The sequence below is a fragment of the Panicum virgatum genome, chromosome 4N (assembly GCF_016808335.1).
Source record: "Panicum virgatum strain AP13 chromosome 4N, P.virgatum_v5, whole genome shotgun sequence".
NCBI classification, from domain to species: Eukaryota; Viridiplantae; Streptophyta; class Magnoliopsida; order Poales; family Poaceae; genus Panicum; species Panicum virgatum.
The window spans coordinates 17,441,495-17,461,001 of record NC_053148.1 but is presented as its reverse complement, the minus strand read 5'-3'; the positions used below and the strand labels follow the sequence as shown (position 1 = coordinate 17,461,001).

General features: G+C 47.6%; 1 protein-coding gene and 1 pseudogene across 1 annotated transcript; both read left to right on the top strand.

Moving 5' to 3' along the window:
- Positions 1-5,494: 5,494 nt before the first annotated feature.
- LOC120669194 (aspartyl protease family protein At5g10770-like) lies at positions 5,495-10,063 on the top strand. Its single transcript, XM_039948985.1, has 2 exons — positions 5,495-5,728; positions 8,903-10,063. The coding sequence occupies exons 1-2, from the start codon at positions 5,495-5,497 to the stop codon at positions 10,061-10,063; spliced, it is 1,395 nt and encodes a 464-aa protein (XP_039804919.1).
- A 4,779-nt stretch (positions 10,064-14,842) lies between these two features.
- On the top strand, positions 14,843-16,504 carry LOC120669193 (annotated as a pseudogene).
- Positions 16,505-19,507: the final 3,003 nt, after the last annotated feature.

Below are 19,507 nucleotides of genomic sequence, written 5' to 3'. Positions count from 1 at the left end.
AACGACGCGAGCAAGGTCATTGGAGGTGTCCTTTTTTTGTCTACTGCTGGGAAGAAGGTTTGACATTGCCATTGGCATATGATTATCCCGAATGCAATGGTCAAGGCAGCCGATCATATGAAAGGTCACGTCATGAGCCCTATCGGCGTGAGCACACTCCTGTGCATGATCGGCTAGGAAAAACGGTATCGGTGCATGATCGACTGGGGGGCAGGACAATGCTACGTGATCCTACTGGGAGAAGAGTGCCTACACACGATCGGCTAGAGCAGATGGCTGTTGAAAGAGTGCAAGTTGATCAGCCGATGCGGAGAGATCCAGAACATGAGCCTGATCACACGGATCAATTTCAGTAGTGTCCAGGAGGTTTGACCAGGTCTCAGAAGCGACGTGTTTAGAGGCTACGCCAGCTGGAGATCATTGAAGAAGAGCAAGAATAGATTCTGCGCAAGAAAGGGATCAAGTCACAAGTTTGGCGTGCTAAGCCCAGGGCTGATAGTGGTCAAGATTCTGGATTATCAGCTGCGCCGATTAATATGGTTTTCATAATGCTGAAAGAGTTTATGGCGCCAGGCGACGAAGACCATGAACCAAAATTAGAGGAAGCCATGGCACAGTTGGATTTGGAACCAATGCCAGCAACATTTGAGAAGCCAGAAGATGATAAGAGACAGCATCTTAAGGCACTGTTCCTGAAGGGATTCGTTGATGGCAAGCCTGTTACGAAGATGTTGGTTGATGGAGGTGCAGCTGTGAATATAATGCCCTATGTTATGCTACGCAAGCTTGGGAAGAATCAAGATGATCTGATGAAGACTAATATGATGCTCAAGGATTTCGAAGGAGTCGTGTCTCCTGCTTTGGGGGCATTATGCGTCAATCTCACAATTGGCAGTAAGACCCTTCCCACTACTTTCTTTGTTATTAATGGCAAAGATTCATACAGTTTGCTATTGGGTCGGGATTGGATACATGCCAATTGTTGCATTCCATCTACTATGTATCAATATTTGATTCAGTGGGTTGACGATACTGTTGAAATAGTATCAGCCGATTCGTCATTCAGTATGGCATCGGCTGAAGTCCATATAATGAGTTATAATCGGATGAATTGTCTTTCTGGTCAAGCATGGGAGAAGGATTTCTTTTGGATGGCTGATTATGAAGTTATGTCGGAAAAGTCAGGAGATTCTTCGGAAGAATCTTGATCAATGAGGGATATGGCCGATTGTAGTATCGGCCGGATTTTGTAAGTTATAGCCAATACTAGGAAGTATTGACTTTAGTGCAAAAAATATGTAAAAGCCGATTTGCATGTCAGATGCATCGGTTGTAACATGGCCGACACGATATGAGTCGCCCTTAGAGCAATAAATCATAAAGATAAATTTTTGGATTAAGATCAAATTGTCTGGCAATTCTGGAGGTTATAGTATATGAATGATTTTTACAGTAATCCTAGAGCTTCCCGGATTACTTTTATCGCGCGCAGGAGGATTTGATCAATGTTTTCGATTACTTGATTGTTGTCTACTGATGAGCTAGAAATCGGCCGCAGACTCTTGTGGAGTTGATATGCTTGGCGAGCATATTTCTTCTTGTCTTCCTCGAGTCTGGTGATGGCCAGTGGAATCTGAGAGAGATTGTGATCTGCGGTTTCTATTGCTTGATTTACTTGACTGAGTTCCTATAGAAGACGATCACGTTTAACCTCTAATGCAGCCTTGTTTCTCAGAATGCAGGCTCGGGTGTCATTTAGGGATTTGATCTCGCCGATGGTTGACTCTGCCAAAGCTTTGAAGTCGTCCCTCTGTTTGATGATTTCTTCCTGCTGACGACGATCGGCGAGTTGTTTCTGAGCCTTGTTGAATTGTGCGCGATGGCGCTCGATGAAGGCTGCATGAGTTAGTGCATCTTCGATTGCTTCTGGGAGTTTACCCTCCAGTTCTTCCAAAATGGCGCAGATTGGCTGTGCATTCTTGATCAGTTGGTCAATGTCTTGATTCAGAAATTAGAGGGATTCTTGGAGTCTGGCCTTGATTTCATTCGATAGTACAGCTGAATCGGCCGATGTTGTTTCTTCTCCTTCTTCCTGAGAAGTAGCTCCTATTTGGAAGGAGAATAGACTGTTGTCCGGGGACTCTTGTGCTTGAAAGGAAGATAAAGTTAAGATGGCCGATGGAAACAAAAAAGTAATGGGATCAGCCAACAGAAAGAAAGGTTGTTTACCTGCTTCAAGCGTATTTCTTCTAGATTAGAGCCAGCAGGGACGAGGGGTTGCGATGAAGAGCTCGGGATTGTAGTGTTTGGCTGGCCAAGTAATTCAGATAGTGCATGGTCGGCAAGCTGAAGGATGATTGTCAGAAATATATAGAATATATTCATGAGCAAGTTTTGAAATCGTACTTGTATCAATGGAGAGTCCGCCCTAGATTTCCTGGGAATTGGAGGTGAATGCTATATCTGATGAAACCAAAATGAAATAATACCAGATTCAAAATCATGGAAAGATTTAGATACTTACTGAGTAAACAGAATCATACCTTAATGATGGGTGATGGAGGAGGAGGTAAGATTCTAGAAGAAAAGGACGGAAATAAGATGATGCGACTGAAGAAATTAAAAAGGGAATGAAAAGCAAATGCTGCAGGTGAAGAAAGGAGATGTACCTCTGGAATCTCGGAGATGGACGCCATTGCCAGGAGAGTGATTCTTGGACTTGGGTCCTTGAAACCCTAGGAGGCTGCGATGGCGGCGACAGGTCAGATGTGTTCTTGAGTAAGAGAGAAGGCAGAGGTGCTACAAGAAACGTGCCAGCGGAAGGGAAGACAGAGATATTTATAACCTTTGCTCGAGGGCAAAATGGGGATTCAATGCACCGTCTGGTTGGGAGACGAGGATAAATTTGAACATTGGCAATAATGATAAACATTAATTTCGGAACAACAGATCTATTACTCCGAAACTCGGGGGCATGTGTTGACACCATTTTTTGACACGTGTCAAGGAAGGTGATTTGTGTGAAGGGAAGGTGGCCGATTTGGAAGAAACCAAAAGATGCATAGGGTTGGAATCGGCCGACGGAGTCCGTCCGATGGGCCAGAGGAATATGCTTTGAAGATGCTGATCCATTAGCTTTGGTATCCGGCCGACGGAGAGTTGCCGATGAAGTCAAGGAAGGAGGAGAGGATCCGGACTCTACGAAAATCTTGATGATTCGGTTGTAATATTTTAAGTAGTTTATCTTTTGGATAGTCTTTTCTTTAGGGTCAAGTAATGTTTGCCGTAATCGGCTAGGACTTGATAGCGCTATGCTATATATATCAGTTGTAAGGGACCGGAAAAACTTTATACACATCCAATACAACAAACTTTACAATTCCTTTGCACTTTTTCGGCGACTTCGCCTTTTCTCTTCTTTTTTTTGAAGAGTTCTTTCAAGTTGATCAAGGACGCCTCACATTCGAGCAACTTGATTTGCTGGTGAGTTTTTGTTTTACCAAGTATATTTGAGCTTTAGCTACCAGGCGCATCGCTATGGCTTCGTTCAAATTTATTCAAAAGTCATCGAGTTTATCTAGGCTTTGACTTCTGGGCGCATCGCTGTTGTCTCGTCGAGATTTATTCACCAATTATTGATATCGGCTAGATTTGTAGGTTTTTCTATGCTTTTTGGCTATTATCACATCTAAAAACATACTAGATCGGCTTTAGGTTTTGGAGTAACACTTTTGTTATCTCAAAAGCCGGTTTAGATCTGTTTTTAGCTTCACATCATCTAAGTTACACACTCGTAGCTTAGATCTTTTCACACATACACGATCGGCTATTCAAAGCCGGTTTTGTCGTTTAGTGCATCGGCTGATCCTACCGATGCGCTCTTTTACTACGCGCTTGCATTTAATATCTTTTTGTCGTCTATAGTATTGGCAAAGCTTGCCGATACGCCCATCTGAGAGATATTCGGAATCCCAGCCGATACACTCTCGAATTTGACTTTGTTTTCTCCCTTGTCAATTTCAGGTCAAATTGACTGGCACGCTTGGTTGACTTTCCGTGACTCGGCGAACACTTGCCCTCGGATTCCAGTGTATTGATTTTTGCGTCAACACCACTGTCGTTGGACTCCCTTCTCATCCCTGTCTGAGTCCTTCTCTGAGGTCACTGAAGTAAATCAAGATAGTTTAGTTGCAAGCCTTCTGGGTACCAAGTTGACTAACCGACATTAGACCCTATGCCCACTTACCTCTCTTCCCCTGGGTCCGGTTGAACTAGTTCTAAGTCTAGTTGAAGCTTATCGTTCCTTGGATTCGATATCCCAGGTATACTCCTTGGTGAAAGCTACAATCGGTCTATGTGCGCTTGCGGAGTAATTCATTTAGCCTAAGGAGTGCCAACAACCATTAGTCTTGTGCATATAAATACAAAGAAAATGCTTGTGGATCCGCTCACAAAAGGCTACCATCCAATGTGTTTAGAGAACACATAGCCGGCATGAGTTTAAGGGAAAACCTATGATTCCTGGCTAATATAGGGCCCAAAGTTAAAGAATTGTTTCAAAACAATGAAGTATATGATAGTTGTTAAGTCTATTGGTCATGGACCGTGATGATGAAGCATGCTTTATGCACTAATCTGCGATGGAACAAGTAAAGTCAAAGAGTTTAAGACGAAGTATAAAGTTGAAAGGATAAGAAGAGATCAAGGGGGGATAATGTTAGAGTTGATCTCGGGCTGGACTCGGCCCAACGACAAAGTCCAACTCGAACCTCCCCTTTGCGACCTGATCGGGGGCATTCAACCCAACATATGGTTTCTAGGCCCCTGTTGCGCGACACTATAAAAAGAGGTGGGGGTCGGTGGCTCACAGCACGAGGTTTGTTGTGTGCCACAAGACCCATCAAAAACCCTAGCTCGTTCGATTCGAGGGTGCGCAGAAGTAATAGGATGCCACCGCCTTTGCATCACGCCATCATCGCCTTCGAGCTTCTTGGCGACGTCTACACCGCCGCCACCGTCGACCCTCCTACATTACCGCTGATACCACTGCCCGGAACTCCGAGATGGCCAGCAGCTCCAGCTCCTCCAGCGGCGAAGGTCCTCTCCCGTACCACTCTCTGTTCTCTCGCTCTCTATCTTTTGTTCTAGATCAAGAACCTCTTGTATTGTGAAAAAAAATTTGAATGAAACACCGTTCGATCTATTCACTGTATGGTCTTGGCTCGCTAACAGACGGATTCAACTCCATCGGGGTGTACAGCAGGGACAAGCTGACACTGGCTCCCGGCGTTGCCCTCGAGGGCTTCCATTTCGGCTGCAGCCACGGCCGAGGAGACAAGGACGACATATCCATTGGCCTGATTGGGCTCGGTAACTAGCCGGAGTCCCTCTTGTCGCAGGGGGCGCAGTCCTATGGCGGCGCCTTCTCGTACTGCCTCCCGCCGATGGGGGTCAGAGCTCCGCGGGGTTCCTCGCCCTCGGCAGGCCGAGCGAGATGTCCGGCTTCGTGTTCATCCCGATGCACCCATCGAACAATGTGGCCGTGTTCTACAAGGTGACGCTTATGAGCATCAGCGTCGCCGGTCGGCCGCTCGACCTTCCTCCCACGGCGTTCCCGCACGGCGACTACGGCATGACCCTCGACTCCAGCACGGTTGTCATGGTGCTGCTAATGGCGCCCTGGGCGCTCTTCTCTAGCTTGTACCTCGACGGATGCTTATCAATCATAGTAAGTGTTCCTGACCTTCTCTATGCTTTATTTTCTAAGTTAAGTAGTGCTTGGGTAAGTAGTGCTAGTAGTACTAAGGAGTAGTGCTAAGAATTAGTGCCGAAACCACTAGTTGTTTATCGGATCAATAGTCCGCTAGTTTAGTGGATGCCTCTAGAGTAGGACTCCGGATAGAGAAGGATGTTCCTAATCGGCTCTAGAGTTAGTAAAGGATAGTGTAGACGTGGTGTCTAGACTAGATTCTACCTGTTGATTGTTTCACCTCCCACGGTTTGTAGAGGTAGCCTGCAGGTGGTGACAACCCTGTTTAGAGCCCAATAACCCTCCACATTGGTTGTGTGATAGTAGCCTATGCCAGAACTTATGGTCTGACCAGGCGAAGCTGGCGCCCGAAGTAAACAACTAGTTGCTCTATCTTACCTTTGATTCTGAGCCTTAGAAGTCCTCTCAGTACTTACCTCTTCTGTAGTGTGGTGTCCTTGGACCAATTCAAGTCTTAGATAATATACTCACATTCCCTGTGGATACGATGTCCTGGAATACTCTTGGGTGAAAGCTCCGACGATTTTGTGCTCTTGCGGATTTTATTCGTGACGCTAAGAAGTGTCAACAAACTTTTTGGCGCCGTTGCCAGGGACTAACAAACCTGGTAGCGATGTTCGGAAATGTCAACAAGCTTTTTGGCGTCATTGCCGGGGACTAACAACTTAGTAGCGACGTTCAAAAATGTTAACAACGTAGTTCATCACACCACAGCTCGAGTATGCAAGAATTCCCTCTGAAAACGAGTTCCTTATTCTTTCTGAGTTCTCTTGCTTAATCATGCTGTTTGAGCTAATTAAGTAAGGAGCTGAAGTGCTAGCTCACCCCATAACACAAAGCAAACAAAAATATTAGTGGTATGGTTGGTGCTAAAACCAGTTTAGTACTAACCAAGCTCATGATAAAAAAATGATTCCATTAGTTGTAATCCTTCTCGCTTAAAACAACAACCACAAAAAAATTATTTTCTCTAATAAGCAAGGCACACGGAACGACGAGTGTTTGTGGTGGATCGCTCCCCACAAGAATGACTAACTCGCTGATTTTTTTTTGCATATTTTCTTCGAGTATTTGGTGTACTAACATTTTGTAGGAGCCATGTGGACCATCATGAGAAACACGGTGAAGAAGCTCGGCTCGTCCCGTTCTAGGAGTTCGCGGGGATCCTCCAACCGCCATTGCTGCCCCACAACTGCTGCCCTAACCCCAACCCCGAATCCGTAACCTTAGCCTTCTTCTTCAATTCCGACGGCAACCTCATCGGCGTTGGATCCATTTGTTGCTACTCGTAGCAGTGCGTGCGCGTCATCTAAGGATTTGGATTATTCTGGATGGTTAAATTTCGATCCAAAGATCAGTGAAAACAATAATGTTGTGATACATAAGGGTAGACAATTGTTTTGAGGGAGGCAGCAAAAGCCAGAAAGGAGAAGAGAAGAGAAGAGATTTTTAGTGATAGATAAGATATAAATATAAATATAGCTAGAGAGAGAAGGGATAGAGATAGACAACAAAAGATAGAGATAATTCAACACCTCGCCATGGTTAATCAGGTCATCCCCATCAAACAATCGATGTTGGAACAACAGGGAGCGGGGCTTTAGGCCAGTCTTAGTGGGAGTGTCATCGACACAGTTAGCAAGATCATAAATTAGATAATCGAGCCAGAGGAGTGTCATGGTGATGACACTCCTCTCATATTTCATGACACTTTCTATCCTCTTCCTTCATAAAAACTTTGTCATGTCAGCATATTTAATGTTTATAATACTACTATGACACTCCCATTGAAATTGGTCTTATAGCCCCAGCATGACAACACTAGATGCAAATTGGTACTAAAATTTTGCACGACACATAAATGTGCCGACAAAAACACCAATTGCTTGTGCTGCATATATATATCTCAAAAGGAGCCATTACGTCACGACACTTGGCATGAGTGCCAGGACGCGTGCCCAGCTTTTAATCCCAACTCCCAAGTGCCCTTCCCTCCAGTCCACAACTGACAACTCCATGATTTGTAGTACCAGTATAAATAATGGACTGGGCATAATTCATAACAAGAGAAAGTTACTTTCATTTACCTGCACTTGTTTTTTCACCTCTTCCATGAAGGTTTGTTTAATTTGCAGCCTCCAATGTTTGATCATATTTTTCACCAAAAAAAAAAGTTTAATCATAAGGTTGAATTAGTCAAAACCCTTTTCGTTGCCGTGGGCATCATCACAAGCACTAATGCATGGATTAAATACCATACATGCAATCGGTTGAACAGCATACATCATACATTCATGCCCTGTTTATTTATCAAAACCATACATTCTTCTGGGAATCTGAACCTTATTGCAAAGACTAAGTAATTGCGGGAGACAAGGATTTCCTAGACCCTCGAAAGTATAATCCCTTCTCAACAAGAACCTAATACAATTACCCCACCCTAAGAACACTGGAACCATGAAAATTTTGGTCGACTGTAAGCATCACGGTTTTTGAGTGATTTCGCTTGATGCAGAGGAAATGCGCGATGTGTATGCAAGCTGTCGGATTCTTTCCCATATACGTACATTTGGCAGCAAACTAGAAGCAGTGTACACAGTTCTCTAAACTAGAAAAACATAAAAAGTTCACACAGACAAAGGCAAGGAAGTGCAGACAGACAGAAAACACCATTTCGGTTCTGTATCATCCAACTGCAAAACTCCGGACCATTTCTGTCAACCATGCATTGTTAATTTGATTGCAGGATGTAATTTGTATCTTCGAAAACCTTCATGAACGAAAATCTTAAGATGGATTGCCAAGCCCATTCATCCTCATTGCAAAGAACCGAGTGTGAGTGAGCTTCGTCGTACAGGGCCTGGGTAGCATGTCTCGTGCTCTGTTTCTTTGCATTCTCCTATGCAGTTCCTGCTCCATTTCGACCGGAGGCGGCCTAGAACCCAACCCACCGAATGCAGAATCAGAGCAAAAAAGGTACTATCCGACCACAAATCGTTAGCAAAAGTTTGGTTCCAGAGACTTTAACCCTTCTCCTACGCTACTTTTCCAGCGATCTCGAGCTCAAACCGCGCGTTCTTGCCGCTAGCGCGCCGTAGAGGATCGGGTTCTCTGTAACAAACCGGGCACGAGCCATGCCTCGCCGAAACGCTCCGCCGTGACGAGGCTCGCTGGAACCACATCATCGGCACATCCATAGGGCACACGGCCGTGGGGTCGCCGGACAACGGCGAGGTTATCCCGGCGGAGCTCGCCCACTCGCTGGAGTACGTCGTCACAGTTGGCTTCGGCACGCCGGCCATCCCGCAGACCGTCGTCATCGACAGCGGCAGCGACTTCGCCTGGGTCCAGTGCAAGCCGTGCGACTCCAGCGAGTGCGACCCCCAGAAGGACCCCCTGTTTGATCCCCGGAAATCCTCCACCTATGCGCCCGTCCCCTGCGACTCCGGCGCGTGCAGGAACATCTCGTACAACGAGGGGAACGGGTGCACGGGCGAGAAGCTGTGCGGGTTCGCACTGAGCTACGCCGACGCCTCCAACTCCACCGGCGTGTACAGCAGGGACAAGCTGACGCTGGCTCCCGGCGTCGCCGTCGAGGGCTTCCGTTTCGGCTGCGCCCACGGCCGAGGAGGCTGGGACAACATGTCCGCCGGCCTGATCGGGCTCGGTAACTCGCCGGAGTCCCTCGTGTCGCAGGCGGCGCCGTCCTACGGCGGCTCCTTCTCGTACTGCCTCCCGCCGACGGGGAGCTCCGCGGGGTTCCTCGCCCTCGGCAGGCCGAGCGACACGTCCGGCTTCGCGTTCACCCAGATGCACCCGTCGGACCACGTCGCCGTGTTCTACAAGGTGACGCTCACGGGCATCAGCGTAGCCGGCCGGCCGCTCGACGTGCCTCCCTCGGCGTTCCCGCACGGAGACTACGGCATGATCCTCGACTCCGGCACGGTCGTCACGGTGCTGCCAGCGGCGCCCTACGCGGCGCTGCGGACGGCATTCCGTCGCGCCATGGCCGCGTACCCGCCGGCGCCGCCGATCCACCCCGCCGACACGTGCTACAACCTGACGGGCTACGGCAACGTGACGGTGCCGGGCGTGGCGCTGACGTTCCTGGGCGGCGCGACGGTGGAGCTCTACAACCCGGGGGGGATCCTCGTGGAGGGCTGCCTGGCGTTCAGCGGGTTGAGGCCCGACAACCACGGCAACGGCGTCATTGGCAACGTGAACCAGCGTGCGTTCGAGGTGCTGTACGATCCAGTGCAGCTGAGCGTTGGGTTCAGAGCCGGGGCGTGCTGAGCACAGCACCGTATCTACATTTACGTGCTGCTGAAGAACTGTGCTCGACAGATGGAATGCTCATTGTCCGTGCGTTGGATACTTGTATTTGTGCGGGATTGTTGATCAGCATTGTTAGCGTTCAGATGTCCTATTAGAAATTTTCATCGAACGGTCCATGAAAAATATTGATAAATAACAGTTGCAGTATCAGAAATTAACGCTTGCAACATAAAAAAATTGTATACAAATGATTTTGATATTCAGTTTCAGAATAGAAAATTCGCACCACAACATTAACATCATTTTTATGCAACATGCACTGTGTAACATATTGTCATGTGAAAAATGTGGCAAGTGTGTGAGTGTACGTGCTTTCTTTATATGACGTGGCAGTTGAAACGCTACCTACTCCGGTGGAGGTAGTACTTTATCTGCTGTTCAAATTGAAAAATGCGGCTCAGTACTTTGAGAGGCATGCGTTTCCACGCGCATCCTCGCGTACAAATTGACTTTATTTATTATAAAGTTTAAGTCAAATTCAATTTACCCGCTAACCACCCAATCCTGCAAAGACTACAATGAACCACACCTTATCCTAGTTCCGTGTTGCCCTGCACAAGACGCGTCGTCATGATTGTTTTTTGTCAACCCAAGATGGAGTAGGCACCATACATTGCACGCGTATATATAATCCGGTCAATCGGCAGTTCGGCACCCTTGACTGTTGTTGTTAACGCAAATCTCGGTCAATACACGAACGCACTAGATCGTGCGGCGCGAGAAAGAGCTCGATGCAGCTCTCCCTGCGTGGAGCAGTCAGACCAGTCTAAGGAACCGGTCAGACCGGTCGCCGCTGAGAATCGGTGACGGCCGACAAACGCGAACCCGGGAGGGACCCGTCAGGATAGGCGCACGTAGGGTTGTTCTAGGATCGGCAGGCCACCTAGAACACCTTTAAACGTCGCGGAGACGAAGGAAGAACAACAGATGGGGTTGGAAAAGCTAGGGTTTGGAGAAGAGGATAAAAAGTAGTTTGTATTAATTTTTGTTCGATTGGATTCCCTAATCGGTCGTGACCCTTTATATTTATAGGGTGGGGGTGGACTTATCCCGCAAGAAATCATATTTACAGATCTAAATCTATGAAAAATCCTAGTTGTACTCGGACTCTACCTGAACCGGTCAGAGCGGTCGGTCCCTGCCGGACATGCCACAGTGCCTCGACCGGTCAGACCGCTCGGTCAGACCGGTTGGTGCCAATTTTGGCTGTCAACATATGACCCCTATTTTTTGGTAAAGCTTGCTTGCCAAAAAACATTCTTCTGAGCCAAAATTGTCTAAGGGCGATGATTAACACTACATCGGCCATTTTTTGTACTAAAGTTGATAAACAATTATCGGCCATGTTTTCCTCAAGTCGATGTTGAAACAACTTGTTTGGGCCGCCACACCTTCTTCATTGTCGCTGATGTCTTTGGCACGGCCTCCACTTGTTGTTCCATTGCCTCCTTCTTGCGCATACGTTGCAGCCTTCGCTTCTAAGTATGAGACAAGACTGAGGGACACCACCTCGGCTGTAAATACTTTGAATCTTGCTCCTTGCTCTTCTCATTCTCTTTGCTGCAATCAACATCTTGCTTGACCGGATTATTGTTAGCAACAATCGGTCTTTGTAGTAATGCATGATTTGAATACATAGGAGGATATTGAATATAATATGATTGTATATGCATCCTACTATAATTCATAGGTGTATAAAAGTAAAGATACCAGCAATACCATGGAGCAATCGATCAACTAGATGAAGTATAATTACCTTGACTCGATTGCTCTTGATGTTTTAACGATGATCCCATATCCTTGACTTCACTTGGTCGCCTCTTATGTCTCTGAGCACTCTCTTCCTTCTCATATTTGACCAAAAGTTCCTTAAAACTCGGCCCTGTCTTGATTTTGGAGGAGTTCCCAGATTTACTGGGCGCACCGGTCAGACCGCCGCTATGACCGGTCAGACCAGTCGACTTGTTGTCGGCCTTCTTCTTCTTGTCTTGCCCCCCGAGTATTTTTGCGCCTTGAGAGGTCTATAATGTCAGCTTCTTTTCAGGTCTTTCATCACCAATAACTATATTTTTCTCTTTTGTCGATTCGGGTTGATTTGACCGAACTAACACTTTGGGATTATTCAATTCCAACATATGCACCGGGAAAGGATTCTGATCAATTTGCATATTAGGAATAACCAATCGTCCTTCGTTAATGGCCGATTGAATTTGTCTACGTAACACATTGCAATCATTAGTGGCATATGAGAAAGTATTATGAAATTTGCAATATACTCGCCGCTTCAATTCTTCAAGCGGCGGTAAAGTATGTGGCATCTTGACGTATTCAATCCTATATAACTCATCAAATATCCTTTCGCACTTGGATACATCAAAAGTAAATTTTTCATCCTGCCGATTTTTGTGAATCGGGTTAAGAGCAGAACAAGTAAATGGTTTGGCTTGAGATGGCCAAACAAACTCAGCAGCATATACATCTTTAGACTCATCGTCCGAACAATCTGAATTGCATTCTAAAGCATGCACACTAGAACGATGATGTCTATGAGACTCTTGAGGCTCTTTGCTTCGGCTTTCTATAGCCAAAGCTCTTTGATGCACCTGAGTAACGGTAAAAAAATCATAGCCCTCTAATCTTTCTTTGATGTGAGAGTGCAAGCCATTAAAACCCAAATCAGCTAGATCTTTTTCTGCAATATTCACACTAAAGCATTGGTTTTTTAATCACGAAATCGTCTTATGTAATCATTGACAGATTCATCACACAATTGTCTAACCGATGTCAAGTGAGACAATTTAAGCTCATCATGCCCACAGAAAAAGTGCTCATGGAACTTCTGCTCTAATTGTTCCCATGAGCCAATAGAATTAGGTGCCAAAGATGAAAACCATGAGAAAACGGTTCCCGTTAGAGATAAAGAAAATAAACGCACTTTCAATTCGTTTATTGAACCAGCTTCTCCTAATTGGGCAAGATACTGACTAATATGCTCAAAAGTACTTCTAATATCTTTCCCACTGAATTTAACAAACTCAGGCAACCTAAAACCAGCAGGGTATGCAACCGAATCAAACGAAGTAGGATACGGCTTTTGGTATGTGCGGGTTTTGCTTTTAACATCCACTCCAAAATTTTCTCTAAGCAAATTAGCTAAATCATTTTTATAATTAGTAAGCATTTTATCGAAATAACTTGAAAATTTTGGCTGTGTGGATGTAGATACCTCACGCTGGTTTGGAACATACTGACCAGATGGACCGGTCGGACCGGTCTGTACGACCGGTCGGACCGGTCTGTACGACCGGTCGGACCGGTTGGGAGGAACCGGTCTGACCGGACTGGTATACCGGTCTGACCGGTCTCTGCCGGTTTTGCCAACGCTGTACATATCGGTCGAACATCTTGTCGGAGATAGGACCGATGTGTGGCACTGAGTTCCTGGAGATTTCTGGTGGTGTGTACTGAACAATCTCGTTTGTTCGGCTAATGTTGGCCGAACCAGGAATACTCATAATGGGGTCAGTGTATGTAGGTGTCGCAGTTTGACCACTGAAATAATTCATCGGCATCCCATACTGAGGTTGACTCACAGGAGATGCTGCCGATGGTTGAGGAACATAAAATTCAGAAGTAGAAACAGATGGAGGTTCATCGACTGTTTCTGGTTTCTTACCAGCCGATTCCCTTTCCTTAGAGCTAAGCCAATTAACCCAATAAACATCACGCTCAGCTAGCAATTTCTGAATTTGTTCCATAGTAACACCAGAAGGTGGAGCAGTTGCAACAGGTGTTACCTCAGTAGATGCATCCGTGGAGATGGAAGTGAAATCGATCTCTTTGATCTTGGTGACCTAGCCGCGTCGATCGACCTTGATGCTCGCAAGCGCCGCTTGTAGATTTTCATCGCGCTTCTTCTTGCGCTCCTCCAGTAGCAGACAGACGTCTTCCGGAAGATACTCGTATGTCGAAGGGATGATGTTCTCTTTGTCGATTTCTGCGTTGGAGCCCATCTTCTTTAGGGTAGATTAGATCGGTTTTGCTAACCAAGATCTTTCTTTCCCAGCAGAGTCGCCAAAAAGTATATTGACACAAATCTCGGTCAATACACGAACACACTAGATCATGCGGCACGAGAAAGAGCTCGATGCAGCTCTCCCTGCGTGGAGCGGTCAGACCAGTGTAAGGAACCGGTCAGACCGGTCACCGGTGAGAATCGGCGACGGTCGACGAACGCGAACCCGGGAGGGACCCCGTCAGGGTAGGCATAGGGTTGTTCTAGTATCGGCGGACCACCTAGAACGCCTTCAAACGTCAAGTAGACGAAGGAAGAACAGCAGATGGGGTTGGAAAAGTTAGGGTTTGGAGAAGAGGATAAAAAATAGAGTTTGTATTGATTTTTGTTCGATTGGATTTCCTAATCGGCCGTGACCCTTTATATTTATAGGGTGGGGTGGACTTATCCCGCAAGAAATTCTGTTTACAGATCTAAATCTATGAAAAATCCTAGTTGTACTCGGACTCTACCTGTACCGGTCAGACCGATCGGACCTACCGGTCAGACCGATCGGACCCTGCCGGACAGGTCACAGTGCCTCGACCGGTCAGACCGCTCGGTCAGACCGGTCAGACCGCTCGGTCAGACCGGTTGGTGCTAATTTTCGCTGTCAACAACTGTTATCCCCGTTATTAGCTTGAGAGCCGCAGTACAATCAGCGGCGGCCCGGGGAAGAATTAATGGAGGCACCGGCGCAAGAGCAGCATCGCCTCAGCGTGCCCCTAGTTCTGCTGCTCGCCACGCTCTTCTTCACCGGCGCGCCGTCGGCGGCGGCACGCGGCGAGGCCGCCACGCCGTCCGGGCTCCACCCGGTCGTGCTGCTCCCGGGCTTCACGTGCTGCCAGTTGGACGCGCGGCTCACCGACGAGTACGAGCCCCCTCCGTCGTCGCCGGGCTGCGGCGCGCGGAGGCAGGGCCGCGGCTGGTTCCGGCTGTGGGAGAACTACACGGCGCTGCAGGCGGACCCCGCGCTCCTGCCGTGCTACCAGGACCAGCTCCGCCTGGTGTACGACCCCGCCGCCGGCGACTACCGCGACGCGCCCGGCGTCGAGACCCGCGTCGTGTCCTTCGGCAACACCCGCAGCTTCCGCTTCGACGATCCCGCGCAAAAGTAATCAAGCCGATAAGCAAGCTTCCATCATCATCAGATCGATCATGTCCAATTTCGATTTGGAAATTTGGTAGTGACGCGTGCATGGAGAGGCTCGTGGAGGCGCTGGAAGGCGTCGGGTACAGGGAGGGGGCGAACCTGTTCGGCGCCTCCTACGACTTCCGGTACGCGCCGGCGGCGTCCGGCTTGGCGTCCGCGGCGTTCTCGGCGCTCCGCTCCAGCCTGACGCGCCTCGTCGAGCGCGCGAGCGCGAGGAACGGGAACAGGCTGGCCATCCTCGTCACGCACAGCTTCGGGGGCCTCTACGCCGCGGAGTTCCTCAGCCGGGCCCCGCTGCCATGGCGCAGGAGGCACGTCAAGCACCTGGTCATGCTCGGCCTCGGCGTCGGCGGGTCCCCGCTGATCCTGCAGGTCCTCGCCGCCGCCGCCGCGGCGAGCCCGCCGCCGCCGCCGCCGACTCTGCGGGGCACCGTGCTGGCGTTCGGGAACAGGAGCTTTTCGGGAGCACGTTCTCCCTCCTGCCGTCCCCGAAGGTGTACGGCGCCGCGCCGCTGGTGGTCACGCGCGCCAGGAACTACTCCGCCGGGGACATCCCGGAGTTCCTCGCGGCGGCGGGCTACTCCGACGACGAGGTGGCGCGCTACCGTACCAGGGCGCTCCCGGTGCCGCTCGACTTCAGGGCGCCGCTCGTGCCGATGACGTCCGTCAACGGCGTCGGCGTGCCGACGGTGGACAAGGTCGTGTACTGGGATGGTAACTTCACTGAGATGCCTCGAGTGGTGAACGGGGACGGCGATGGGATCATCAACTTGGAGGGTCCAACTTCACTGACGTGAGGAAGCAAGGGTACTGTAGCAATCACTCCTATCCATCCATCTCAGATCGAACGGCGCACAGAGACTCAAAAGTCACGGGAACAGTGTTCCCTGACTTGCTGAAGGCAAGTCAGGGAATCCCGATTGCAACTTGGAGGCGGTGCTGGCTTTGCAAAGGTTTGTCGGGGATGACCCGGATCAGCCGTACTTCAAGTCAGTTTTGATCCCCAACAGGACGCACAACGGCTTGGTCTCAGACGAGCTTGGGCTCAGGTCCGTGGTTAATGAAATCATGGAAGCGAACCGAGCCACTTCTTTTTAACTGGGCACACTGTGGAATATGCGTATGAACATTTAGATGTACACTAGTCAGGTTGCCCTTGAATTCACTTTAATAAAAGATATTGGATTTTATAGATTCTACTCGTTCAAATGCTGAAAGTTTACATGTATAAATTGTACCAAAATCTTTTTTTTTCGAGGAAATTGTACCAAAATCTAAATGTAGATACACAACTGATTGTTAAACCACGGCGGCATCTATTATAACAATCGGGGCGGGGAGGCACCGGGGCAGCCGGCCACGTCGCCCAAAAATCGCTGCGCCTTGCGATGCCGATTGGGTGGCTAGCGGGGTTTTGGATCATGCGGCCGCTGGGGTTCGCGTCGCTCGGCTCGTGCCGCCTCGCCGGACACGCAGGTGCTTGTCTGGCTTTGCACCTTGCCCTGCTACGGTGCTGCCGACGCGTGTGCCGTCTTCCAAATGCCGCGTGGTCTAACGCTGCTGCGGCTGTGATTCGATGGTTGTTGCTGCTGCTTCTTTGTTACTCCTTTACAACTGCTGGCCGATCACTGCTCCTTTGCCGACGCGTTATTGCGTGTGCTATTTTCGCAAGCTGCTGCTTGTCTAGCGCTGATGCAGGTTCTGGATATGTTGGTAAATATCGTGATTTTTTCACCAAGAAATTTTATATGCATGACGTATTAAACGAAGTCTATTTGAAAAAAATTTTCATAGAAAGGTGCAAATTTGCGAGCCGAATCTAATGAGTCTAATTTAACCATGAGTAGATACATTAATGCTATAGTAATCATGCTTTATTATCCTCTAATCATACGGTCAAAGACCTCATTAGATACAGCAACTGCTACAGTACCATGGTTGCGGAGGTGGTTTTGTAATTATATTTTATTTAATATCTCTAATTAGTGGTCAAAGCTGCGAAAAGTTTTACGAAATTTTTTTCGCGCCCAATACAAACATGACCTCTCATACCGACGTGTTGCCGCCCTCCTGTATGTTGCCTGTTTCTTTAAGCGGCATCGCTCCATGGTGTCTCGTCGTTGCACATGAGAAAGTGTATTTTCTATAAAGAATGGCCTGAAAAGAAAAGTATTTATGGATATTAATTCAAGAAAAGAAAGTAGAGCAATAAGAGTTTAGTTCGAAAAATGTCTTTTATGTACTCTCTATCAATAAGAATTTACTTTGAGTTCAGTCAAAGTTGTAATAAGTCATGTGTTTAATTTGACCAACATCGGATTAAGTATGTGTGTCATGGAATGTTCGAATTTATTTCTGAATTTGATATGAGCCAATACCCGCATGGCGGGGTAAAATTGGCATAGTACTTATCCTGCATGGCGGGAGAAAGTTGTGATGACTCATGTGCTAGTTTATCCCACATTGGGAGAAATGTTTGGAGTAGCTTTTATGCTATTCTAGAATTGATAAGCACTCAATAAGTTTAAGAAGAATAGAAAGTTACATACGAAGCTCAAGATAAGAGTGATATGCGAGTGAGACTTGCTAAAGTACTGGTAATAAAGGACTATGTTGAGTTCTCGAACTGAAATGAGGAAAAAAGTGCTCCCATATGAATTAAGAAATTACCATGTCTTGCATGATATAATCATGTGGATGAAGTAATAAAAGTTTCCTCATTCACAAGAGCTATAAATAGTTTTCGAAATTGTGAATGAAAAACTCATGCCACATTTCGAGGGGGAGAAATGAATGTGAAAAAGTTAAAAAAGATGAATGTGATCGTCTGGGGGAGTACAACGGTCACTATATTGATACCTTAAATAATGGACAATGCGATGCATACTATGCATTGAAAGCAAAAGTTGATCTATTAAAGATGAATGTGATCGTCTGGGGGAGTACAACGGTCACTATATTGATACCCCTATATAAAGAAAATAGCTAAATTCCAGTATTTATGCTGGACGACCCTCAAGGACAGTAAGATGGTACTTGTTGGCAATTCCTAGCGTCACTACTGGTTTAATAGCAACTGCGCCAGAAAGCGCAAGCGTACACCGAACCCGGACGTCGGGGACGACACTAACCGCAATGAAGCTGTTAAGGCAGACGGACAAGGCTGTCACCACCTGCCGCCTACTAGTCAAACCGTGGAGCACGGTCATATCCGAAGGATCCCACATACGCAAGCACCACGCTTGTGTATGAGGTCACTATTCCAGCATCCCCAGGACTCCCACCCTCAAGATGGATGCGCATAACGCTAGAGCAAGCCCGAAGGCACAATGAACTGGTATCCATACTCGAATCATCTGGCCTAACCATATTCGTCACACAACTCAGGATAAATAGAAGTATGGATTGATAAACTATTGAGATAGCATAGCAACCATGATCAAGTTCTATATTATGAATATAGTACTGACAGAAAGAATACAAAGCCATACCAGAAGCCGAGGATCGCTCAACGACTCTGAGGATGACTTGATTCGCTAAGTGAAAACTAGCCTATCTCCACTAGCCTATACTCATTGCAAGAGAGCCTTGAGAGAGAGTGTGCGAGAGGTGTGTGTCTATGTGTGTGTGCGTGTAGAGAGGGGGTGGAGAGGCCTATTTATAGTTTTGGAGGTCAGTTCCCTCCATTTGCACATATGGAAGGTGATCAAGTGCCTTGGTCGTGACTCCTCGAAATGCACCTGGAAGGGAGCTCGTCTAGGTTCGGCCGACCCCTGGGTTCGACCGAACCTAGGTGGAGCTCCCCCAGCTGCTCCTTCCTCTGGCAGGCTGATAGGTGGGCCCGGCCCTGAACCTTATTCTATTGTGCATATTGTGTGGCGCCCCTGTTTGCTCTGGCAGGTGGGCCCTCCTTGTAAGTGGATGATGTCAGAAGTGATCTTCTGTGTAATCTTGTAGCATCTTCATCGTGTTTCCTGCTTAATTCACTCTTGCTCATCTTAAATCATGAAATTTCCAAAACAGCTGTGGAACTAGGTTAATGATACAAATATGCGAGTAATGTGTATAGTTTCCCTTTATTATTGAGTTTAGTTGACGGTCAAATTTAGCACTTAGTGACCGTCAACAAAGTAGAAGCCGAGTTAGATGAACCGGTCCGAACCGTAGAGAAAACCAATCAGTTGAGAAAACCCGT